Source organism: Xyrauchen texanus, chromosome 21 (assembly GCF_025860055.1).
Source record: "Xyrauchen texanus isolate HMW12.3.18 chromosome 21, RBS_HiC_50CHRs, whole genome shotgun sequence".
NCBI lineage: Eukaryota > Metazoa > Chordata > Actinopteri > Cypriniformes > Catostomidae > Xyrauchen > Xyrauchen texanus.
In genome coordinates this window covers 30,810,439-30,836,380 of record NC_068296.1, presented here as the reverse complement: position 1 = coordinate 30,836,380, position 25,942 = coordinate 30,810,439, and the positions used below count along the sequence as shown (strand labels likewise).

Here is a 25,942-nt window from a genome sequence, read left to right as displayed (position 1 = left end):
TGGCAGACAGGGGGAGTATCTTCGTGGGAGGAGCGTCATCCTCCAGAACGCCCACAGTGAGCGACGATCCGCTGACCCGCAGGGTCTCTTCCACGAAACCGAGGAGCGTCCAGCAACGACTCGCCGGCGGCAACCGCTCCCTCAGAGACTCGTTCAAGTTACCCCGGAAGAATGCCACCAGGGCGTGGTCGGGGAAGTCAGAGAGGTGTGCCAGCTCCAGAAAATCCAGGACGTGGTCCTCCAAAGGGCGGTCCTCCTGCTTGAGGCAAAGGAGCCGGTAATTCGCCAAATAGGCTGCTAGATCCATGTGTGTGGGTCGGTCGTTCTGTTACGAATGGAGGCAGCAAAGGCAGACGAGGAGAGTGGATCTAAATGCAGCTTAACTTTATTGAACAAACAAACAAATAAACACAAAGGAAAAACCCACAATGGGAAAACAGGAAACTTAAACACGATGAGACAAAACTGAGAACTCAGGCAGGGAACACATACCAGGCTTAACAACATTCAACGACCGACAAGGGAGTGGAGGAATAAACAAGGTTTAAATACACAAGGACAAGGGTAACAAGGCCAATCAAAAACAGAACTCTGAAACAAGATAATTAACTAAAACCAATGACAAACAAGAACTGAATCAAAGTAATCAAACAATGAACCAATAAGAACCAGATACAAAACATGGAGGGAAAACAGGATGTGACAAGACTAGGAACAGAACAGGAATTTCAAAATAAAAGTACACAAAAGAACAAAGGACAACAATGAACATGACAAGTACCCCTTGCGGCAACGTTGAGAATACAACACATAGTTGCGATAAGTTATGAATAGATGTCTGACACATTTTAGGGCTTAACAGCACGTGAAATTGAGCTTGTGTTGCAAGATGCATCTGAGTTCACGTACTTGCATGTATACTTGAGTGTTTCGGTCTTAAGTGTTACCCATTGAAGTAACTCAAAATAAGAAAATGCTGTTTAAAATAGTTTTAGATAGTTGTAATAGAATAGGACACAGCTGACAGTGCTTGAAATTCCATTTCAACTATCCACATCATTGGATATCATTTTAAATAAACCAAAAAAATGTGTATATCATGATACAATATATATGGTTATTTACCAAAATACATTTTTGCTTACGTCGCCCATTGTGCAATATGCATCAGATGTTCCATAAATGGTCTGTAGGCATGCCGTCTAATGCTAAGAAAGACCTAGGTGAAATGAAACATGGCATCATAGACCAAAATAAATTGTTTTTTAAACATAGATCTTACAGGAAACAATGAATATATTGTCTTGTGTACATTATTGTGTTACACCACTGAAGTGACCACCACTGCTTTGATGTTTGGTATGATTAAAGATAGTCGAGTGGTTTTGATTTATATTGCATTAATGCAATCATGATTGCTCTATAGATTTTTTAGTATTAATAGATCACGTAGTCTATTTTTGGAAACCTCACGTTTTACCAGCCAGCTGTCTTTCACCCTTCTCTTTGACAAAGGTTTCCATGGCGACAGGAATCAGTCAGGGTCAGCACCTTTTTATAAAGCAGCTGGGAAGGAGGATGGGCTAGGGGACGTGTGCAATGAATTTTATTTTATGAGAGTCCAAATGAACCTGTGTGTGTGGGGGGGGTGGCATCTATTGTAAACTGGGCTGATCTTTGTGCCGTTACTTATTTAGTGGTAAAAGCATCCCTATTACTATTGCTCAGACTTAGGGTTAGGGATTTGAACACATGGCTCTCAGAACTGGCTTGTGTTTCCATTGACTTTAAAGTTAAATGATTACCAGCGAGGACTGTCTGAACATTTTGTTAATTTATATAGAGAAATGCACATTAGGGTTATGCCAACAGACAATGATCTCAGGGATTGATGATGGTCTCAGAGTGATCGCCAATATCTGATGCCTTTGACCATGTCAAGTTCGTTTTCCCATGTATTAAATTATTATTATTATTAGGCTATTATTATCAAATTAATATTACAAATAGTTTTCCCATAGGCAAAGTTCTCACTTTTTCTTTATTTCTGTCTTCTGAATTATAATTTTTTTTTTTTTGCAAGAATAGAATCATCTCTGAGAGCTGCAAATGACCTCAGACATCTCAGCTGTGAGGTGTTTTTAGTTCAGTTCACTGTATTTCTACAGAGCAGTTCATTGTGAACGCAACTCTGCAGCCTGTACATCTGTGATTAAAGCATAAAATATTACAAAAACACATTCACCTCCAACCATGCTTTATATTTCAGTGATTATTATCATCATTATAATTCAAATTTTTTATATATTTATAATTGTTTTTATGTCTTCACTTGTGTAAGTAATTTTCCGCCTGCATGTTTAGACGGATTCTTGCTGACGGTAAATGGAAAGGTGGTTATATATATGATTGCTTTTTGGTTTAGTTTGGAGGGCAATTTGAATTTAGAAATGTATTAAAAAAATGTATGTATAAATGTTTTTTATTTTTTCATAGAAATAAATGTATTTTCATCACTAAAGCAAGAATATGTCAATAATCATTTGAAAGCATGTAGCAATGCACCTCTTTTGGCATGGCTAGTAAGCAACCACCCAGATCCCCATTGCAGGTGCATTGCAGTGCCCTGTCAACCAAATACAACACCCTAGCTTCATGGTGGCAGATTTTTCTCAGGTCAAACATTCAGCAGACCTGTCATCTTTTTGTTTCAACAGGGTGGTGAAAGAAGAGATTTCTGATGACAACGCCAAACTACCATGTGTCAATGGACGTGTTGTGTCATGGGTGAGTGAGCATTCACATACACACATACATCTGCAGACTGTTGATACCTTCATTTTATTTATCCTACTTGTATTTCATGATCCTCAGAACGTGCCCTCCATCTCAGTGTGGTCGGTAAAGGTTTGATTAGTGTGGCTCAGGTGTGAGGGAAGTGTGAATCTCTGAACACAGGGTTTGGGAGCTCCGAGATCAATCAGTGGAGCGTGAGTGTTTAGTGGTTAGCGCACATCTGCTCCTTTTCTGTCCCACTGACGATGGACAGAATATTTTAGTGTGTGTGTGTGTGTGTGTGTGTGTGTGTGTGTGTGTGTGTGTGTGTGTGTGTGTGTGTGTGTGTGTGTGTGTGTTGTAGCTGGATGGAGTTTCTGACCCTATCATAGCCATCAGATGGATGTAATTAGGGGTCAAGCACCGAAGGTTCTTATTTTTATTATTTTTATGGAAAAAATCTATGGCAGCCCATAGAATCATACATAGGAATTTAAATTTGGCACACTTATAGAGGACACTCTACAATGTAACTGACCAAAATTTGGGGTCGCACATTGTGATCAGTTGAATACTACTTTGGTGAATAAAAGTACCAATTTCTTTACATAACAGCAAAATCTGTACATTATTCCAAACTTTTGGCTGCCATTGTACATGAACTGGTTTGAATGTTATTTTAGACTGTGATGAAATTAAAAGAATGGTAAATCTCAGAATTGTATTCGCGTACCCCCATTGTCATGTCACGTATCACAGTTAGGGAAACACTGCTATAAGTAATAAAACAAATGTATTTTTCACCACTCTGCTTAAAATGTTCACCAGAATTCTGTATTCAATCTAAATGTTTGCCATTGGTGTGCTTGGCCACGTAATTTCAGCTTGTAGCAATATTTAGGTTTTAATTCTGTTGTTTTGCTTTTGTGGGAAGGTGTCTGTCTAATGTGTGTATGTGTGTTTGTGTGTTTGTGTTAATGGTCAAGTGTGTAATATCTGTGCCATTATTGTCACTAAATGGAGTTAATAAATGAAGGTTCGGAGGCACCTGCCCATCTAATCAAACAATTAACTGTAGAATATATAAGCCCCCATCACATCCCCTTTTCTAAGAGTTTCTGCCTTATAGCTATCTTAATGCATTCACTAGTCCCTCATCCTCGAGCCCCTCTTTTGTAGACAGCAAGCCATATACGTTTACCTACCCGGTATGTTACTCAAAGATTATATAGGCAGGCAAACTCATTAAATTAAACCAGTAAGCCACAATGTTTACAGCTTTGAACCTACAATGAACCTACAAATGGCTTACTTAGAGTTGACACTGCACTTTATGTAAAGATTGGAGATTAATACCTGCATGTTCAGTTTAAATGCATTTGCATTCCCATGTATAATTTACAGCTAAATGCTCATGAAACTAATACACTCTCACTATCCCTATTAGGGCTGCACAATTAATCAAAATAGAATCCAAATCGCGATATCAAGTCATTTTTAATTGTATAGTGCCTTTCAAAACACACATCGTTTCAAAGCAGTTTTACAGATATGAACTTGTGTGATTATTATATCACAATGGGCTGTGATTTTATTAAATAAATAAATAGTCTGCACACTTCAAAGTTTATTTGCGCTGCTCTGTCCAGTCTATATTTTGTTAGAGCATTATTACAGTGTTTTCAGAGCGGTTCTGTTCTCCACAACTACATCTCATGCTTAGAGTGACTGCCAGATCCCAGTCTCTCAAATCCTAGTTCCAACGAGAAACACAACATGTGCTTTTTATCACTGCTTTACTTCCTGCCATCTTCAGATGCGCTTTTCCAATGTGGCAGCCAGGAGAGGCAGACACCTGGGGCTCTGAAAATATGTGCGTCCTCTTACTGCCCCCGTTTCAGATTCTCACCAGCAACTTTCCCATGCAGAGCAGAGACTGTGGAAGCTCTCAGGCAGGGAGGGACTTGGCTCTGGCCATTAAGTACTTGCTGGAGTTGAAACACTCATGCAAATATGCCAGAGGGCCTTCTAGTGGTCAGGATGTTACTGCAACTTTTCAGCTGTATCTAGTACTGTATGAGTGTAGCTGTTTAATTATACTGTGATGTTCAATACACACCTTTCTGTTAAAACTTCTGTCAAAACCTGGCCCTTGATTGCATGTTTTGCTGTGGCCTCAGAGCACTGTGTATACTTTCACCCTGGTTCTGATTGCATTTTCTAAAGTGAAGTCACAAGGTGTGTGAAAAACACTCCTGAAATATCCCATCGATAATGAGAAGATTGAGTCAGACAGATTTGGGGTGGTGTTGGGACTCAAATGTACAATGTGGCCTGTGTCGCAGGATGTCAGAGCGGATGTGGTCTTATAAGAAGCTCTCTGTTTGTCCCGCAGACATCTGAATGTTCTCTTTTAAAGAGAGTTTAATGAGTGCATTGCATTCTGATTAATTTGATTCATTCCTAAGCTATTAAATGCCCCCTGTGTCCTCAGGCTTGAGTTTTTTTAAAACATGGCTGAAACTATGTAGGAAGTAGGCTCGTACCTTGTTTGGTTTTGTTCTAGCAATGATCCACTCTTAGGACAGATGGCTGTGGCATGCTGTCGATAACCGACATGCTTCCGACTCATCTCTAATTTTGTAAAATAAAAAATCATGTTTACTGTAATAATCTTACAATGGAAATCGAGATAAACATTAAAAAACATTGTTTGAAAGTAACATCCAATCTTTCAACTCATGTCATGCCTATGTAAAGCCATTCAAGGATACCAAATAGTAAAAATTGACATAGAGAGAAATCCACCGACAGGATTTATGCCAGTAACACATAACACATAAATTTATACATAACCTTTAAAAGTAGTCCCACCATTAAAACTGTGATTCAGACATCTTTAAAGCTAAAATAATGCAATTTTGTATGGAATAATTTATATAGACGTTTTAATCAAAATACGAGCTTGTTTTGAATCTGGAATATTCTTTTAAATGTAGTTAATTCCATTGTTTCTCTGTCTCTTTTTCTGTAAAGCTGGTGTCTGCAGATGGCTCTCATGGTTCTGATGGAGGCTCTGTATGTGCAGACACTCAAGTTGAGCTACCTCCCCCTCTGGAGAGGACAGGAGGCATCGGAGACTCCAGACCCCCTTCGTTTCAGTCAGTAACCCCACAGCTGTTCCTTACAATCTGTTAGTGTTTGTATGTATGTATTGTGTATGTCAGCTGACCAAAATGAATCATTGTTGCATCAATAATTAGTTCAAATCATTATCTCTATTTAAATGTGAAGCGTGTCATTTCTGCAGTCTGGAGTTGTAAAAAATCATGATTGGTTGTTTTAAGTTGTTTTAAAGTATGTTTTAAATGGAGTACTAGCTTGCTAGGTAATATATATTGTGCATAATATACTGCAAAGTGCCTATTTAAGAAAAAAGAATAGAAAAAAGCAAGTGATTCATTATGGATTATGCAAAAATTAACATTTCAGTGTCCTACATTGTTGTAACATGATCTCATCACGTTGCATGTCTTGGGAATAAAACTATTGTTTTGTAGTTTTATTGCACATTTCGACAGATTTGGCACATTTTGCACATTATACAACTTAGGCAAATGTAGTTGGCCATCCAGATATTCCATGCATTCAAAATATTACTAATAATAAAAGAAATAGTAAGATTAGCATGTTAGTATGCCATTCCAAACATAGTCCCATACAACTCTTTCCACTTTGTCTTTACCCTCGTACTACATTGTTTGGAAAAACAAGTAGTCCAGGTGCAATTTTCTGAAAGCACCACAGTGTTAACACTCTTTAACAAGACAACTTATGAATGGCTTAAGCTACGTCCACATTAACCCGGATACATTTGAAAATGCGTTTTTGTTTTTGAAACACTCTCTGTCCACAGTGCCATTTTCAAGCATTTTCCAAAATTTGCTCATCCGTACTGAAATGTATGAACAGTCTTAAATATCCTTTACTGCACTTATGAAATATTGCCATTCCATGTATGGTCTGAAACGCAATTGTCCTCGTTCCATCGCTGGACAGCAATTCCGAGTAAACTTCCCATTGCCTTTGAAGGAATGCAATGTGATGGTTGCTCAAAGTAACATTTATCTTTAACAACACTATCAAAGTGAATAGCAGGCACAACAACGCCGCTACAACATTGACTGCCATCTCATTTTTTGGGGGTTGAATGTATCACAACATGACTGCGTCACATGACAACAAATACATAATAGTTTTCTAATCTCTATTTTCATTGTCTACACTAAACCGCAAAGACGGTATTTTCAAATGTATCCACTTAAGAGCTAATTTTTCGCTCAACGAAACGCCATCAGTGTTGATGGAAGGCCAACTTTCAAACGAAACGTATTAGTGTGGACATGGACATGGTACTCATGGTACTCATCTGCACATTGGAAACTGGGATAGGAGAAAGTATTTTACCATAAATGACATAATTATACACATAAGAAATGCAAGGACATGGTTATGCTGTATATCCACTGTGATATTGTTAGGTATAGAGCCAGTGGTGATGGTTAGATACAGGAAGAGCTCTGTGTTGACATGCACTCATTACCCTTCAGTCGCAAATGCACTAGTTTCCTCTGACATGAGCTAATCAGAGCCCTAACTCAAGAGAGTGCAAGGACATCAATACCATTAATGATAGCAGCTTGATTACAGGGAGTGTGTTAAGAAGAACTGTACCAGACCCCTTTGTGTGTTAGTGTGTGTACATTTTCCAGTAAACCACATATATCATTACTTATAAATCTATTCAACTCTACAACCATCATAGAAAGACATGCTTATTTATTTAGATCAATATTTGAGCTACAAAGGCATTGATTTATTTAAGTGCTCATTTTGATGGGAATGTGGAAGTGGTTAAGAGAGTGACAGTCGGACAGAAACCGCCAAAATTGCCTTGTGGCCTTGTGTGATTATTAAACTGCAAAAGGCTGCGATTTTTGCTGCGAACAGTTGGGACATGCGCTGTGTGCTTCAAAATGGAATGAGCAACGATTTTTAATAATGTCTGTATCAGTGTGCATCCCCACAGGTTTGTAGCTTTTCCCACATGTCTGTTTGTGGGATTGTTGGTGAGTGGGTCTCTTTATCTGTGTGACCACATTTGTGTGCAGATTTGTTTGTGCTGCTGGTGTTTTCTGTCTGTGTGTGTGCTTCCTGTTCTGTCTGTCAGGCAGCGTGGCTCCCCGCTGTGTGAGTGTGTTTGTGTTAGCAGGTTAATTATTAAATCACTGGAAACAAGGCCAAAAGTGCTTAGGAAAAATACTGCAAAAGTACTTAGGAAAAATACTGCAACAAGGTATGAGGGCCCTCTGCTGGTGAGCCCCAGATCAAGGGGACAAAAAATCCTCTCACATACAGATGCAAATAGAAATTGTTCTTTAATTCCAGCACAAGATGAGGATCAGCTGAAATGCATGTTGCCTTCAAGTCAGTAGTTGTATTTTTATGAGATAACTGCACATGATTCTTTAAAGGAATATTCTGGGTTAAATACAAGTTAAGCTCAATCAGCTGCATTTGTGGCATAATGCTGATTACCAGCAAAAATTATTTCGACTCGTCCCTCCTTTACTTTAAAAAATAGTAGAATTCGAGGTTACTTGTGAGACACTTACAATGAATGTGAATGAGGCCAATTTCAAGTCAGAAATGTGTATGTGTGTGTGTGTGTGTGTGTGAGCGTGTATTTATCACTTTGTGGGGACCAAATGTCCCCATAAGGATAGTAAAACCCGAAATGTTTGACCTTGTGGGGACATTTTGTCGGTCCCCATGAGGAAAACAGCTTATAAATCATACTAAATTATGTTTTTTGAAAATGTAAAAATGCAGAAAGTTTTCTGTGAGGGTTAGGTTTAGGGGTAGGGTTAGGTTTAGGGGATAGAATATAAAGTTTGTACAGTATAAAAACCATTATATCTATGGAAAGTCCCCATAAAACATGGAAACACAACATGTGTGTGTGTGTGTGTGTGTGTGTGTGTGTGTGTGTGTGTGTGTGTGTGTGTGTGTGTGTGTGTGTGTGTGTGTGTGTGTGTGTGTTTTAAAGCACTTATTTTAAAATGTTTGTTGAAACTTGAGTATTATTCAAGGTGTAACGTTTCTAAATTGAAGTTATGTAGTTATATAATTTTACGTTTTATGGTGTTAAAGTCTTTATAGCAACAAAGTTGCAATATTTGTACAAAACTGTACACAGAAAATGTTATTAATTTATTATATCACACTAAAATCACGTTAACACGCATATTCTTTACATATTGTGGCTATACTTTTGAAATAGTTAGTATTTTAACGTTTACAGATTGGCTCCATTCACTTCCTTTGTAAGTGTCTCATTGAGACCCAGATTTTGTTTTGATTTTTTTTTTTATATAAAATAAATAAATATATATAACTAAACAAGAGGATAAGTACATCAGAGTCTCTAGTTTGAGAAATAGGCACCTCACATGTCCTCAGCCGACAGCTTCATTGAATTCTACACGCTCAACACCAGTTTCATGTACAACAGTAAAGAGAAGACTCAGGGGTGCAGGCCTTATGGGAAGAATTGTAAAGAAAAAGCCACTTTTGAAACAGAAAAACAAAAAGAAAGGGTTAGCGTGGGCAAAGAATCCCAGATGTTGGACATCAGATAATTGGAAAAGAGTGTTATGGATCCTAAACCCATTGAGCTTTTGTGGGATCCGCTAGACTGTAAGGTGTGTGAGAAGTGCCCGACAAGACCTCCACACCTATTGCAAGTTCTACAGGAAGTGTGGGGTGAAATATCACCTGAGTATCTGGACAAACTGACAGCTAGAATGCCAAGGATCTGCAAAGCTGTCATTGCTGCACGTGGAGGATGGTTTGATGAGAACTCTTTGAAGTAGTTTAGTTTTTTTCTTTTTTCAAATTGTAATAGTAACATTCACGTTATTAATGTCCTGACTATACATTGTGATCAGCTGAATGCCACTTATAAAAGTATATAAAAAGATAATAAAAGTATCAATTTATTTCCATAAGAGCAAAATCTGTACATTATTCCAAACTTTTGGCCGCCAGTGTAATGATGATAAGGAATAGCAATAAAGCTTGCCAGAAAATATTGCTCATTTAGCCGGTTTATAAGGTAGCAGGCTTCCATGTTCAAACTACTGTAAATTTATCATCAATGATAAAATACATAGATAAAGCATTTTATATATATATGTGTGTGTGTGTGTGTGTGTGTGTGTGTGTGTGTGTGTGTGTGAAATATACGCACCTGATGCACATCGTTTCGCTAAATTCTGTTACACTAGCTCTAGAAATGAGTGAATTAGAAAGAAAGAAAATGTAGAATCAATTGTTCAGATGGTTTACCTAAATAAACATGCCTCAAATGCTGCAATGAAGTAAAATAAATATTTAATTAGTTACAGTTGTTTATGTCTGTTTTTGTATTTGTTTTATATTGGTTGTGTGAAATGTTGCATTGTTTACGATTCCAACATATTGCGTACCTCAGAGTTTTACTCCCCAACTAAATTATTTCTTACAGTCAAGTGAGTTACTAATGCTTTGAGAATCAGTCCGCAAATAAATAATTTTTTGAACAGATTCAAACCAGCCAGCTGTGTGTTGTGCATATCAGTGTGTGTATGTACGGTTGAATTTATTTTCTGACAGTGTTTATTTATTTCTTTTTCATCCTCTTGTCTTTCTCTGTCCAGTGCGAATGCCGCTGGGAGTCAGGATGACCTGGTCAATGACACAGAGCCTGAGGTGGGTCCATTGCTGCGGAGAGATCGAGACAGAGACAGAGAGAAAGACAGGGAGAGAGAGAGGCCTCGGAGAAAAGACACACATGACAGCGGTGAGTTTGCCTATAAGTCAGTCCAAGAGCTATTTTGTGATATGTGATTTGTATCCATGAGTTATAGATAAAGGAGGTAGAGAGGAGGTGTTTACTCGCACAGTTGCAGGAGAAAGTATGTGAACCTTTGGATTTTGCTATGGATTTCAGAATAATTGGTCATAACATTTAATCTGATTTGAGATGTTTAGACATGGTAGCATCAGACTCCTGACTGACATTCAAGGATTTATATTTTTTTTCAACCTGCACTCTAAATGTTTGCAAGGTGTGTTCAATACAGATATAAAAATTGTCATTTTTTGTCAAAAACACTGTTTTTGTCTATTATTGAGACCTAGCTGAAGATCATTGTCATTTTATGACCAATTTACACAGAAGTCCATGGTAAATCAGTTCATATATATGACAACTGTATACCTGTGCATCAGGAAACATCAGGCGGTTTGTCTGGGCATATGTTTGATCTCTGTGTTTGTTGCAGGAGGCAGGTTGAATGGTCACTCCCGGCCAGAGCACAGGCCAAAGATTGCTGGCTATGAGAGCTCATCCACACTGATGAGCAGTGAGCTGGACACCACCAGCTTCTTCGACTCAGAGGAGGATGACTCCACAAGCAGGTGAATCTGAGGCTGAATATGTCTGTCAATCTACTGAATATACATGCAAAGGCATGATCAGTGCCAGTTAGAACACACCCAGGCGCACTGAACAGTTGCTGGGTAGGATGCGTTCTCGTTCTAGAATGCAGTTGATTGGACAAGGTTTCTCAACCTCTATGTGACATCATGGATGTTGAGTCTTTTTAGCTGGACGAGAGAGACTGAAGATTTTAAGTGCTTATATCTCTTATATGTACACTAGCGTATAGATGACCTTAAAGCTAATAGATGTGGACTAAAAGCAGCAAAACTTTCATTTTGATTTCACAGGGTCTATAAAATCAGACTCAATATCGGACATTACAATCTCTTTTGTTTATAGTTTTCCATTTATTCTCTTATTTTAATTGAGTTGGATTCTTTTAATAATTTTCATGGAGCTGGGTAGTGTTCCTGCAGTGACAAATGAACCATATTATAAAAACATAGTTGAAATATACTATATAGATATATGATCATTTCTAATTACTCTTTAATGATCATTAGCAAAATGGAGGTTGTTCAGTTGTCATCAGAAGCAATTTTATTTGCCCGTACCTGTGAATTACTGGAATTTACACTGATTATCTATTCACATTAATCACATTAAAACAAGTAAAACTAAATTGTTTATAGTGGAAGAAACCATGACCAATATAATACGTTGATTATTAATATTATAAACGTATTATTAAAAAATGAAATAAAATGCTTAATAAAAACGTTTACATTTGGCCCCTTTGAACGCACTCTCACACATTGACACAAAACTTCTTCCCTTGAAGATGACTTCAAGCACACTCAAATCACATGCTCTGGAAAGCCAACACAAAGCATGGTTTTCCATTGTCTGATGCACTACTACTGTACTACAGAGATGGTTCACAAGCATCACATGACTCTCAGGACCAATCAGAGCTTGTAGGGTTGTAATGTGTATTATATGTACACAAAAGGCACATTCTATATTGAATATGATGTTTTAAGTATACTATGTCATACATTATGTGATGTCACTGTAGGTTCAGCAGCTGTACAGAGCAGAGCACATCGTCGCGTCTAATGAGACGCCATCGGCGCCGCAGACGGAAACCCAAAGCACCCAAGATGGAGAGGGTGAGATTTCTGTGACTGCTACATATCCACTGTCTCTGTAGCCAGCTATCAGTGTTGGACTGTTGTCTCTTTATATGTGTGCCATCATCTGTCTCTCTCTCTCTTCTTTCTCTCGATTTCTTCAGTCGTCGTCGTTCAGCAGCATAACTGACTCCACCATGTCTCTGAACATCATAACTGTCACATTAAACATGGGTGAGTATGTAAACATGTACAGTATATCTGTGTGTCTGCTGTTTGAACATGCACCACTCTTTAACAGACAACATGAAATGCCATTCGCTGCTCATGAAACTTCAGGAAATAATGTAGGACAGGATTTGATTTTATTCAGGGAAATTTGATTGGATCTTGAAAAGTGAAACATGTTAGAATACGATATGTAAGGGATAATGTACAGTCAGTCTGGTCCAAGGAAACCCCAACATGGTCATCAGTCTTCCCTTACCTCCCAGAGGTTAATTTTTGCATTCACGTCTGGCTGACTGAACATTATCCAATTTCTTACCAAATAATATTATGGACATGAAATATTGTCTATATTATTTTATTACGTGAGAAGAAAGAGACTGTGGAGTGATACTATGACTCTATGTTACTATAAACTATGTTAGAAATTAGTTGAGATAATGGTTAATTATAAAGTTCAATGGTCATTATATAAGAAATATCACATGAACAAGAGTGTTGTTGTTTCCGTATATCAGCACAGCTGTTACAGCTGTGACACCTACTGGCATAAATATGCAATCTCCTGAAATGGTCACTGAACGAATCAGAGAAAGACATCAAAATGTACAAATGATTAATTAAAATCCCCAACTCTATTTTGAAAGCCACAAACACAGAGAAGCAGAGTGATACAAATAGTGAAGCATCCCAGTGCTGTTGGACTGTTGGCTGTGCCTTTGAACCCAGATACGCAACCAAATTTTGCGTAAACAAAAATATATGACCACATTATGCCGTAATAATCTAATCAGAGTCAAGTATTTTAGAGATGTGTAATCATGAATTTGATGAAAGTTTATAAAAGCAATGTTGCTTCTTTGGAAAAATGTCCATTGATGTATCATGCAATATTAGACTGCAGACTTGTATTACGAAAATAGGATCAATTTTGATTTTGTGTTGTCTTTGAAGTTTTACAGCACTCTAAATTAAGACATGACACTAAAACAACATTAAATTAATGCTTTCTTCTTTTGTCTCACCATGTGTACCTTTGGTTTTCTTTCCATTCTGTAACGCTCTACCTGTCTCTCTTTCTACAGAGAAGTATAATTTTCTGGGCATCAGTATAGTAGGGCAGAGCAATGAGAGGGGTGATGGAGGGATCTATATTGGTTCCATCATGAAGGGCGGGGCAGTGGCTGCTGATGGACGCATTGAACCTGGTGACATGCTACTGCAGGTCAGTATTTGTGTTTGTTTATTTAAATTAAAATACGATAAAGATATTCTTGGTCTGAGGCTATTTTTTGTCATGTCTGAGACATGAGACTCTTGTGTTGTAGGTAAACGATATAAACTTTGAAAACATGAGTAATGATGATGCAGTGAGGGTGCTTCGAGAAATCGTCCATAAACCCGGGTAAGAGAAGGATGCTGTGATGTCCTTTTCAGATATTCTTAAAACTTAAAATAGACAAGAGCAGTTTCTTGTCAGTAATGACTTGTGTGTTTATGTTTACAGCCCCATTACGCTGACTGTGGCAAAATGTTGGGATCCAAACCCCCGCAGCTGTTTCACCCTCCCACGGAGTAAGTGTACGCTGGGATTTTTTCTAAAATTAATTGAAACTTTGATAGAACTGGGAAATGTCCCAAATTTGAAAGTCAAGATGAAATTATACTCGCAACCCATTTCACTTCAGTAATGTGAAACTGGATATTCAATGAACAAAAATGTAGTGTGGGACTTGATTTTATCCATCAGGAATTGATATGAATTTGAAACATGGGCATTCCATAAATCTATACCAAAGGGTACAGCCAAATGTTGAAGACACCCTATCCTGAAACATTAGCCGAAAAGAAAATTCATTTCAGAGGTGAAGCAAATTATTACATTTGGATTTAATATTATGAAGACATTTCTTTGGAATAACATGTATCGATTAATCATGTACAAAAAGACCAGGAACGTGTATTAAAAGGGTCATGACATACTCTTTTTTTTTTATAATTGTATATTTTTCCCAGAGCTCCACTGACAATGTTAGTAAAAAGAAAAATCACCAAAACAGACATAATTTAGTAATATATGATAATTTGTACACCCTGTTTCTGGCCTAAGCATCTTCTTTAAACTTCAATGTAAACGCCCACTGTTATGATTGGCTAATGTTAAAATGCCACCTCATTGCCATGGTAATATTCTCGCAATGAGAACATGGACCATCCACAAATGCTGCCTCAGTGTGATCGTTGCCCAGACACTTGAGGCAGCGCCTGTGGCCGTCGGAAGCGGAGAGATAACGACCGCATCCAGGAATCACACAAAGACAGAAAGGCATCTTTATAAAGACGTTCAACGTCAATGTGTGTGCTCTAATAGAGAATATATACTCTTTAGCAGGAATATACACTCTTTTAGCGCTGTCAAAGCACCCAGGGGCAAAATCTACACTCAATGTGCAGAAGGAGAGAAAGCCGCTGGAAATGTGCCTTATATCAACAGCATATGCTTCTTAAGAGGTGAATGGAACAGCAGTAGTAGTATTCAGCTCGCTGATAGTATAACCGCTCGGCCCCGAATAAAAAATCAGAATGGAATCGCATTCCAGCTCCTTTTATACCACTCGCCAATTCTCATTGGCCTTTTCTCAAGAATGGGAGGTGTTTGGGGCTCTCAAGAGCGACCCCTAGTGTCACTACATCGACACAACATCGAGTGAGTGACAGAAGGGGAACAGTGTGCTATAACTCCCATATCGTCACCTTCCTAAAATAATTGCCTAAGTCATTTTTTGACAAAAATGATTTTTTTGCATAAGTCATCTCCTCATGATGCTGGCCACCTTTGGTAAAATCGCCCACATCCTCAGTTGAACAGATCATGCAATTCTACCCCTATAGTATAATGGCCTATGTCAAGTGTGTGACTTAGGCCGTTTTATTTTGCCTAAGTCAAAAGGCAATGAGACAATTTTACAAGTTTTTTAAGATGGCAGGTGCATCAAGAAGATGGAAAAGCTACTCATGCCTCCTCAGAATGATGTTTAGTATGTTTGTTAGTGTTTTATTGTTGACAGAGTTGTCAATTTAAAATTGCCTAAGTAACAAAGGCATGTTCAAAAATCTGCCTAAGTCATTTATTCCCGTTACGTTACATAATTGACATGCATTGTTATTAGTATGTCAATAGTCATCTTATGCCATAACCTTTTTGAGTGACATTATCAATAAATATCATATATTCAATTATTGGTTCAGTGTTTTGTGTTTTCTGAGAAAAGTGAAAAAATGACTTAGGCAATTATTTTAGGAAGGTGACGATATTTAAAAAGGCCATGAGTTACAGAGATTTTACCAAACTTAAGGGGAGTAATCATGATAAAATCATTGTAACATACAGTTACAATGATTGTGTATTAAAGCTTCTTTTTTTTTAAACTCCATTTGATAAAGGACACCAACATTCAGAACATAGGTAGATTTATTAATGTTAAGTATCTGAAGAAACATGTCCTCTGCTAGGTTATATAGATCTAGAAATAGTAATCTAGATTGGCCTAACTGTAGGTGATATTGAAGATATTGAGATTGTTGCTGCAGCAATATAGAATTCAACTGATAAGCAAGAACAGTTGTACATATACAACTATATTACAATGGCTTTGAATGTGTTTTTTCAACTGGAATTTAAAGATGGATCTGTTTAATAAACAGATATATTTTAATAATGTACTTTACTGTTTGTGTCCTGTTCACTATTTACTCCCACCTGTATTTTTTCAGGTGAGCCAATCCGTCCAATAGACCCTGCTGCCTGGGTGTCTCACACTGCTGCGATGACGGGGGCGTACCCAGTGTACGGTATGAGCCCTTCCATGAGCACAATCACCTCCACCAGCTCCTCCATCACAAGCTCCATTCCAGAGACCGAACGTAAGTGTTTTACCCACCAACCCTTCCCATAATCCATCTATGCTGTGCCCGCTGTCTTCCTGTAACCTCAAGATGACTTCATCTGCCAGTCCACTGCTTTTTTCATAATAGCCCTTAACAACTGAATGTGTTTAGGGAAAGTAATCACAAAGATTCATGATTAATTTCTCAATCACAAGGCTTGAAGTTCATGAAAATAATTGTAAAAAATGTATACCATGTACATTAGATTAGATTTGTCCTTATCTTCCTAAGTAATGATAACAAAGCTACTTATACCTGGTTGGTTGCTAACGGCTAAAACACCTTCATTTTCTCACAGAGCTCTTCTTTATCATTTATCATATATCTGTGGACTGTTCTGCACCTTTTCACTCTGCATTTCTTTTCAGGGTTTGACGAATTCCATCTGTCCATTCATAGTGACATGGCAACAGTGGCCAAAGCAATGGCATCACCAGAGTCAGGACTAGAGGTGCGAGACAGAATGTGGCTGAAGATCACCATTCCCAATGCCTTCATAGGTAAAAGTGCACCCTCAATCTCTGAAGAGCTAAAAAAAAAAGTCAATTCTGAAAAAAAACAGCATAGCTGGTTACCATTATATGTTGTTTTTTTAATGCTGGTTCACAAAATGGGATACTGGTGTGTTCTAGAAAAAGATCCTTGGTTAATCAGCATTATCAGAAAAAGCTAATTGTTTGACCAGCTTCAGCTGCGAAGTTTTGAACATGGCTATGCTGGTCCACCAAACAAGCACTGATCAGCATAGACCAGCCTAAACCAGCGTGGAAATGTAATGCTAGATAAGCTGGTCTTTTCAATAGAGTTACATATGAATCACTAGCTTTTAAAAGGAAAATTTAGAAACCAGATTCCTTTTAATCAGCAGGTTCAAAATGGCTTGGCATCCCTGGTTGTTTTCTAGGATGTACTGAGAAATAGAATAAAAGCTTCAGTGCATTGAGTGCAAAGCCCCTTATTTTGACCGATTCCGTCAAATGAATACTTTCTCTTCCCTATTCTCCCCAATTTGGAAAGCCCAATTCCCAATGCGCTCTAAGTCCTCGTGGTGGCGTAGTGACTCGCCTCAATCCGGGTGGCGGAGGACGAATCTCAGTTGCCTCCGCGTCTGAGATGGTCAATCCGCACATCTTATCACTTGGCTTATTGAGCGCATTAACGCGGAGATGTAGCACGTGTGGAGGCCCATGCTATTCTCTGCAGGATCAATGCACAACTGACCACATGCCCCATCGAGAGCAAGAACCCCACATTATAGTGACCACAAGGAGGTTACCCCATTGGACTCTACCCTCCCTAGAAACCAGGCCAATTTGGTTGCTTAGGAGACCTGGCTGGAGTCAAACAGCATGGCCTGGATTCGAACTCGCAACTCCAGGGGTGGTAGCCAGCATCAATACTCGCTGAGCTATCCAGGCCTCCAAATGAATATTTTTATTGACTTATAGACAATTAAAGCCATCTGTTAGTGTTGGGAGTATGGTTCTGTTCTGCATGGACAGAGTGGGGAGAGCAGCGAACTCTGCGAAATTTAGAATTCAGTAATCATCACCATGTTGCTCTAAACCCATTTGACTATCTTCTGTTAAACACAAAAGGGGATGTTAGGCAGAATGATGTAAGGAAAAAAGATTCCATGAAAGTGAATGTGAACATTCTACTTAACATTAACTTTTGTGTTCCACGGAAAATCAAGGTTAAACGGGTCTGGAACAACATGAGAGTGAGTAAATGATGTTTTAATTTTTGTATATATATTTATATATAAAAATGGGTAAAATATTTGTATATTCTCCTCAGGTTCAGATGTAGTGGATTGGCTCCATCATCATGTCGAAGGCTTCACTGACCGGCGGGAAGCGCGTAAATATGCCAGCAACCTGTTAAAAGCTGGCTATATCCGCCACACTGTCAACAAAATCACCTTCTCCGAACAGTGCTATTACATCTTTGGTGATCTCTGTGGCAGTGAGTTTCTATTTTTTGTTATAATTTCTCCTCTAATATCTACTCTCTCATTGAAACATCTTTTATATGATCATTTGAAGTAAACTATTTTTCCCTCTTGTTTTTGCCTCTTGTCTCAGCTATGGCCAGCCTCACCTTGCATGACCATGACGGTTCTAGTGGGGCATCTGACCAGGACACTCTCGCTCCATTGCCCCACCCTGGGGCAGCTCCCTGGCCACTAGCATTCCCTTATCAGTACCCCATCCCTCACCCATACAATCCTCACCCCGTGTACGATCCCACCTACAGCTTCTCTGCTGGGGGAGGCAGTGCTGGCAGCCCGCACAGCGAAGGTGAGACTGTGTTTGACTTTTTAGCCCTGTTTACACCTAATATTGATATCTGATATTTGTTTCCATTGAAGTTCGCCATGTGATACCATCTGGTAGTAATATGCATAATATTTCAGTCACGTCAACTCTCAGAAAGATTTAGCATTTTAATGTGAGTATGACATATTGACAGGATATTGGTCTTGCTGAACTAGATCTGCTACGCTGCTGCAGAGCAAGTACGAAGACTCGCTACTACTAGAACATACACAGACATTATGAGATAAGCATGTGGACATGCTGCTGCACAATTATACGAAACACAAGAAATGCTGCATTGAGCATGTATGACATGCTGCTGCACAAATAGACATACATACAATCCTCATGTAGCAGATCTAAACAAGTGGTGGTGCTGGAGAGGTGGAGGGTTTCAGAGAATAATTGCAAAACTGAGCTATTTAAATGTTAGACAAAGAGAGAGAGAGAGAGAGAGAGACAAGTTGATGCTTAACATGTCACATGTGAGCGAGCCAGTTGGCTAACTGATAACAAGTTCAAAGAACCTGTCGGCTTTCTCCACATGGCTGAACTTCCTTCATTTAAGCATAACATTTTACTTTTATTTACATGGCTTGAGTGATCAGATCACAAATGTTTTGGACACAGTTTACATCTTTATTTAGCACTCTGCCCCCTTGTAATTGGATCACTCGAATTGGATATTAATGCCAGGTGTAAACGGGTCATCTATCACAAGTGCTTGGGACGAATTTAGAGGTGCAATGAATAGTACTAGTTCCTACTAGGGCTGTGCCGAGACAATCTAATATAAATATATTATGATACCTTTTCTCACAATATTGTATTGATACTTGTATCAATATTTTTGTGAATCTTTGTCCAATATTTCAATAATGAAGAAGCAATATTTAGCATAAATAAGCGCAAACTCAGAGACGAATCTATGAAGTGCAAGAGAGATTGAAAGTGAACCTGCATGCAGGGTCCCCGATAGGGGGGTAAAACTAAACCTTTTGTCCTGGACCCGGGCTTGAGGGGGCCCTGAGTAGAGGTGGGTCCACACACTGGCTCTTCCATGTTTTATTGCGCATCTAAACGCGTTCAGTGGGAGACACGGATATACAGTGCATCCACTTTTTCCACATTTTGTTATGTTACAGCCTTATTCCAAAATGGTTTAAATTCATTATTTTCCTCAAAATTCTACAAACAATACCCCATAATGACAACATGAATGAAGTTTGTTTGAAATCTTTGCAAATATATTAAAAATAAAAAACGGGAAAAAAAAAATCACATGTACATAAGTATTCACAGCCTTTGCTCAATACTTTGTTGAAGCACCTTCGGCACCAATTACAGCCTCAAGTCTTTTCGTGTTTGCTACAAATTTGGCAAACCTATTTTTGGGCAGTTTCTCCCATTCTTCTTTGCAGGACCTCTCAAGCTCCATCAGGTTGGATGGGGAGTGTCGGTGCACAGCCATCAGATCTCTCCAGAGTTGTTCAATCGGGTTCAAGTCTGGGCTCTGGCTGGGCCACTCAAGGACATTCACAGAGTATGTACCGTAGCCACTCCTTTGTTATCTTGGCTGTGTCTTAAGGGTCATTGTCTTGTTGGAATATGAACCTTCGCCCCAGTCTGAGGTCTAGAGCGCTCTGGAGAAGGTTTCCTCAAGTATGTCTCTGTACATTGCTGCAGTCATCTTTCCCTCGATCCTGACTAGCTGAAAAACATCCCCACAGCATGATGCTGCCACCACCATGCTTCACTGTTGGGATGGTTTTGGCCAGGTGATGAGCGGTGCAAACTTGCCATTCAGGCCAAAGAGTTCAATCTTTGTTTCATCAGACCAGAGAATTTTGTTTCTCATGGTCTGCGAGTCCTTCAGGTGCCTTTTGGCAAACTCTGGCCTCTCTACCATACAGGCCTGATTGGTGGAGTGCTGCAGAGATGGTTGTTGTTCTGGAAGTTTCTCCTCTCTTCACAGAGAAATGCTGGAGCTCTGTCAGAGTGACCATCAGGTTCTTGGTCACCTCCCTGACTAAGGCCCTTCTCCCCAGATCACTCAGTTTGGCCAGGCAGCCAGCTCTAGGAAGAGTACCGGTGGTTCCAAACCTCTTCCATTTAAGGATGATGGAGGCCACTGTGCTCATTGGGACCTTCAATGCTGCAGAAATATTTCTGTACCCTTCCCCAGATCTGTGCCTTGATACAATCCTGTCTCAGAGGTTTACAGGCAATTCCTTGAACTTCATGGCTTGGTTTGTGCTCTGACATGAACTGTTAACTGTGGGACCTTATATAGACAGTGTGTGCCTTTCCAAATCATGTCCAATCAACTGAATTTACCACAGGTGGACTCCAATCAAGTTGTAGAAACATCTCAAGGATGATCAGTGGAAACAGGATGCACCTGAGCTCAATTTTGAGTGTCATGGCAAAGGCTGTGAATACTTATGTACATGTGATTTTTGTATTTTTGTATTTTTAATACATTTGCAAAGATTTCAAACAAACTTCTTTCACGTTGTCATTATTGTTAGTAGAATTTTGAGGAAAATAATGAATATAATCCATTTTGGAATAAGGCTTTAACATAACAAAATGTGGAAAAACTGAAGCGCTGTGAATACTTTCCAGGTGCACTATAAACACGGAGATAGCACACAACCGCAAAATCCATCCTGGTAGCGCACGCTGATGCGAGAACTGTCCACACAAACATAAATCATGTTTTATATGCATTCTATGTAAATAATTAGTGCTGTCAGTCGATTACATTTTTTGTCGTGGTTAATCGCAATTAAACAGATTTGAAAAGTGCTGACATTTGACCGTATATTTACTTCGTTTCCTGTCAAAATGCATTTATTTCCATCTTAGGAAAGAAAACAAAACGATATGTAACAATATAATGCTTTATTAACATTTTCCAAACAAAGCCTTCCTAAATATTACGATAGAAATGTACAAAAATATCACCAATTCAAGTAACATTCTTAGTTGGAGTTTGACTAATTTAAAAATTAGTCCCCACATAGGTTTCTTATTCATTGCAATGAGCATTAAATCCCTTAAACTCGAATCCTCCACAATATTAATTTGCAGGTAGACTGTGGCTATCTGCTTTGTTACAGCAATGGTGAAGCTGTGTTCATGATTCGTGTCAGAGCATCAACGCCATCGTATAGTGTCGCTTTGAACTCACCATGAAACCCGCTTGCAAACAAAGACATCTCATTCATTATTTTGGTAATAGTTAAGATTTGTTGTGCTTTTGTGGTAATTAAAAGTGCCTTACATAGGCTGACAAATACTTGGTTCTATTACAAGTCTCATCTGGGCTTCATTTGTACATCAAATAGTGTTAAGAAGTCCTTTCTCCATCATTTTATAACTGACAGGGAATCGCTGTCAGAGATTCTTTAATTTATTGAGATATTAACTTCTAACATAGGAGAGTAACGGTCAACATGCATGTTAAGACAGGTCCGCCCATAGAAGGTCTTTGAGATTGCTGCGTTATGCTATTTTATGCTAAGATTGTAGGCTCTAATTGGCAGAAGTGCTCTGGCTCTGTGGAGTGTGCGTTAGTATAATCATTCCGTGTGGACACATTACAAAGGTTCCGCCCTTCACATCAGTGTTTATGCTGTATTAACGGTAAATGTGTTAATCTCGATTAAGAAAAATGTATGTATTAAACTTTTTTAATTAATCTCATGCGTTAACGTGTTAAAGCTGGAGTAAGCGATTCATTAGAAAAGTCTTTAAAAGTCATGAAAACATTTTCTAACGAAGTTCAACTTTAAATGAGTTCATGAGCTACAAATTGCTGTTTTGAGAAACTAATGGCTGTCAAAGTTAATTTACTGATTATAAATTTTGTGAAAACCTGATTTAAGAGAATGCAGTCACACACAGTTTTGAGACACAGTCTTACATTTCCTTTCTTTCTTTTTACTCAAAGGAAGTCGTAGCAGTGGCTCAAATCGCAGTGGTAGCAAAAATGATACAAATGCAGCAGCTGGAACACAGGAGTCCGGTGGAAGATCCGGAGGCAGTGGAAGTGAATCTGAGAAAAGAGAGAAGGCTCCCAGTGAGCATTCTGCAGCACCCCCGAGCGAACACAGTGTGCATAGCTCACATACTATCCATAGCTTGCGCAGTGTCCACTCTCACAGCCAGGTCTGTGAACCTCCCGGCCTCCCTCCCCAACAACAGATGCCCATAACAGCAACACCAGGATCACCTCCTGGCAGAGACCTGTCCTCGGTGCCCCCAGAACTCACAGCTTCGCGCCAGTCTTTCCGTATGGCCATGGGAAACCCCAGTGAGTTCTTTGTAGATGTCATGTGACGTGCTTCAGGTGACTTCGAGAACACGACCCACAAAACGCTCAAGTCACTGTGAAATGAATAAAGATTAAAAGGTCTAGAAAACAATGACATTTTAGTTGGGTTGGTAATGGAGCATGGTGAGTGTCCCTCCTATTGTCCCTCCTGTGTCCTGTGGCTTGTACTTTCTTCATTGAAGAAACCTGGAAGAGATGGAAAGCTCATGTATCCCATGATGCCCTTAGAGACCAGAGATATGTGATTGAAGGTGACTGTGGGATGCAGTGTTAAAGTCAGAGTGGAGATTTCTGGTTTTGTGTACTTTTTTACATACTTGACCTGCCTTTTCATATTTTGTCTTCTGAATATTTTCTCAACCTCAAGCAAAACCCCATTTTTCAATCAAAGATTATCTGAAAAAAAAAAGACAAGATATCAGAGAGCAGCACAAATAAGTGACGTAATCTCCTTGTGACTCACCTTTTGCTTTTTAAAGGATGAACTTAAATCATTTTTAATGATTAAAAGACAAACACTATCAAAAGATAGAATCATAGACAATTATTTTATATTTATGTCTTTTGTTGTAATTTTTCCTGCTAATATTCATAGAGAGTGAGAGAGAGATTTAAGTTTGCAGACAAGGCTTTTAAAGTCTGCTGTGCCCTTTGGGTTCAAATAATTTATTACATGTGATGCATGTTTAAATACAACACAACATGAAATGGTTTTCACAACACATTTAACTTCTGTAATATGACAGATTTTTGAATATGCAGAATATTCAACAGAAAATATCATTCTGTACAGTGGGACATGATTGTGAAAAGTAGCCTTTGATATTACCTGTTAATATTATTGACAGTAAGATGGTAAATTGACCCTATTTACTTTCTTAATACATATTTCTAGTTTTATTGTGACAGATTCAATGGTGCATTTTATTCCAATGCAAAGGAGAAAATAAATTGTCTTAGTTATCTTTTATGCCCTTTGTTAAAACAACAGCTTTTCAGCTTATAACACCTAGCCTTATTATTTTTCCTCCACTTACCTCCAGCCAGCTGTCATATAGAAACAACTTTTCACTATCTATTGCTTCCACTTGGAAATATGTCACATTACGGATGGATTGTGGTATTTACATTAGGAGATATCCAGTTTTCTGCATTTGCTGCACTAAACATCAGAGCCAGCAACAATGAAGAGGCTTGAAATGGATCTTTATCATTTTAATATCCAAATATGATCCAGCACACACACTGTGAACGTGATGCACTATTATGTAATGGAGATCAGCTCTCGTCACTCTCTCACTCTGCCCTGAACACAGTACTTAAAATGTTAATGTAATTTAATCATTAACTATCAGCCCTCTGTATACTGTATTTTTCATTCTGTTTCTATGTAAACCTTCCATTATTTCCCCAGATGCATTTATGACATTTTTAATTATTGGAAACAGATCAGAGTTTCAGTTTAATACTCACACTGTTTATGATGAAACAAAACAAATGGTTTTATTTATAAAAAATACTTTATTGCATATAAACTGAGTTTGAATCTTTCTGGTTTTGCATGGTAAAACTTTCCGTGAGAAAAACAAAATCACTTTTATTATTCTGCAGTGATGAAGACGAAACAAGGCCTTCCACACAACATCAAGAAATGCAGCCTATAGTTATAAACACATGGTTCCTGCAAGGATTCATTGCTAAATATAATCATGTCAATTATTTACAAAAACATATATACTGCCTTTAAAATGCCTAACTTAAAATAGAGAGAGAGAAAGGCTGAGCTTCGAAGGGTTCGGTGTACTGTATACCGGTACATATGGCAGAAATGGTATGATAGTGTGCCATTCCAAACTCAGCCTGAGAGTATGCATGTGCGGGATTTGTGTGAACACGTTTACATGTGTGTGTTAGAGAGCTTTTTTGTTTTGGCATGTTTGTGTGTGAAAGTAAACATGACGTATGTGAATGGATTAGAGGTTGTGTTTTTTGTTTTGTTTTAGTGAGTGTATGTTAAATGTTTTAGCTTGATCTGCCATTAACAAACAAGTACCATGGTACTACTACAGGTTTTTGGAAATACTATTGAATTTTTAGAAATACCTCAAAGTACCATGTAAATAGAGCAGAACAGTCTGGATCCAGAAGTAAAAATCCCATTCATATTTTAAAGACACACCTACCATGAGCTCTGAGGTTGTTTATAAATGGTTCTGTTAAAGCCATCGGTCTGCATTATTTCAACATCGTTTTTAATAGCGGAATTCTAGTTTAACAACTACATTACCCATGATCCAGCAGAGACAGATCCACCAATCAGAGAACCACAGCCAACAAAGCCCATGAAACAAGTCCAGTTCAATGACCTACTGTGAATGAGTTGGTCTCCCTACACCCTCAAACTACATATAGATACTGGAATATTTTGCAGTAAACTTATGTTTATGTAGTTATAAATAACCTAAAATCAATAGTTTAGTACATTTCCATAATTTTTATTTAATTAAATCATTCGCAATGCCTCATGGCATTGTAGTTAGTTCACTCATGAGATGTTAAGCACACATTTGTCCTATTTTCAAATAGGTCTTCATCTTCAGTTTTAGAAGTTTAAGGGTGTGCGTGCGTGCATGTGTGTGTGTGTGTGTGTGTGTCTCCTTACAAAAAATCAAAACTTGCTGCTCATTATGAGCTTTTGAATCGCCAG

The 25,942-nt window shown here is 38.5% G+C and overlaps 1 protein-coding gene and 1 long non-coding RNA gene across 3 annotated transcripts in view; one reads left to right on the top strand and one right to left on the bottom strand.

Annotated features, from left to right (window-relative positions):
* Positions 1 to 9,395, bottom strand: part of LOC127661424 (uncharacterized) — a 359,800-nt gene extending 350,405 nt beyond the window's left edge. Inside the window, exon 1 of the long non-coding RNA XR_007972759.1 lies at positions 8,582 to 9,395. This is a non-coding gene — a long non-coding RNA (uncharacterized LOC127661424). The remainder of the gene's footprint in view (positions 1 to 8,581) is intronic.
* Positions 1 to 24,766, top strand: part of LOC127661411 (segment polarity protein dishevelled homolog DVL-3) — a 57,842-nt gene extending 33,076 nt beyond the window's left edge. The window contains exons 2-15 of one of the 2 annotated variants that reach the window (XM_052152102.1): positions 2,718 to 2,787; positions 5,812 to 5,936; positions 10,536 to 10,678; positions 11,163 to 11,298; positions 12,342 to 12,435; positions 12,561 to 12,630; positions 13,710 to 13,849; positions 13,953 to 14,029; positions 14,132 to 14,199; positions 16,399 to 16,548; positions 16,941 to 17,072; positions 18,373 to 18,540; positions 18,660 to 18,875; positions 22,852 to 24,766. In XM_052152102.1, the coding sequence (XP_052008062.1) occupies positions 2,718 to 2,787; positions 5,812 to 5,936; positions 10,536 to 10,678; positions 11,163 to 11,298; positions 12,342 to 12,435; positions 12,561 to 12,630; positions 13,710 to 13,849; positions 13,953 to 14,029; positions 14,132 to 14,199; positions 16,399 to 16,548; positions 16,941 to 17,072; positions 18,373 to 18,540; positions 18,660 to 18,875; positions 22,852 to 23,240 (1,978 nt within the window). In that variant the 3' untranslated portion in view covers positions 23,241 to 24,766. The remainder of the gene's footprint in view (positions 1 to 2,717; positions 2,788 to 5,811; positions 5,937 to 10,535; positions 10,679 to 11,162; positions 11,299 to 12,341; positions 12,436 to 12,560; positions 12,631 to 13,709; positions 13,850 to 13,952; positions 14,030 to 14,131; positions 14,200 to 16,398; positions 16,549 to 16,940; positions 17,073 to 18,372; positions 18,541 to 18,659; positions 18,876 to 22,851) is intronic. The other variant, XM_052152103.1, reaches the window with a different exon arrangement.
* The last annotated feature ends 1,176 nt before the right edge of the window (positions 24,767 to 25,942 follow it).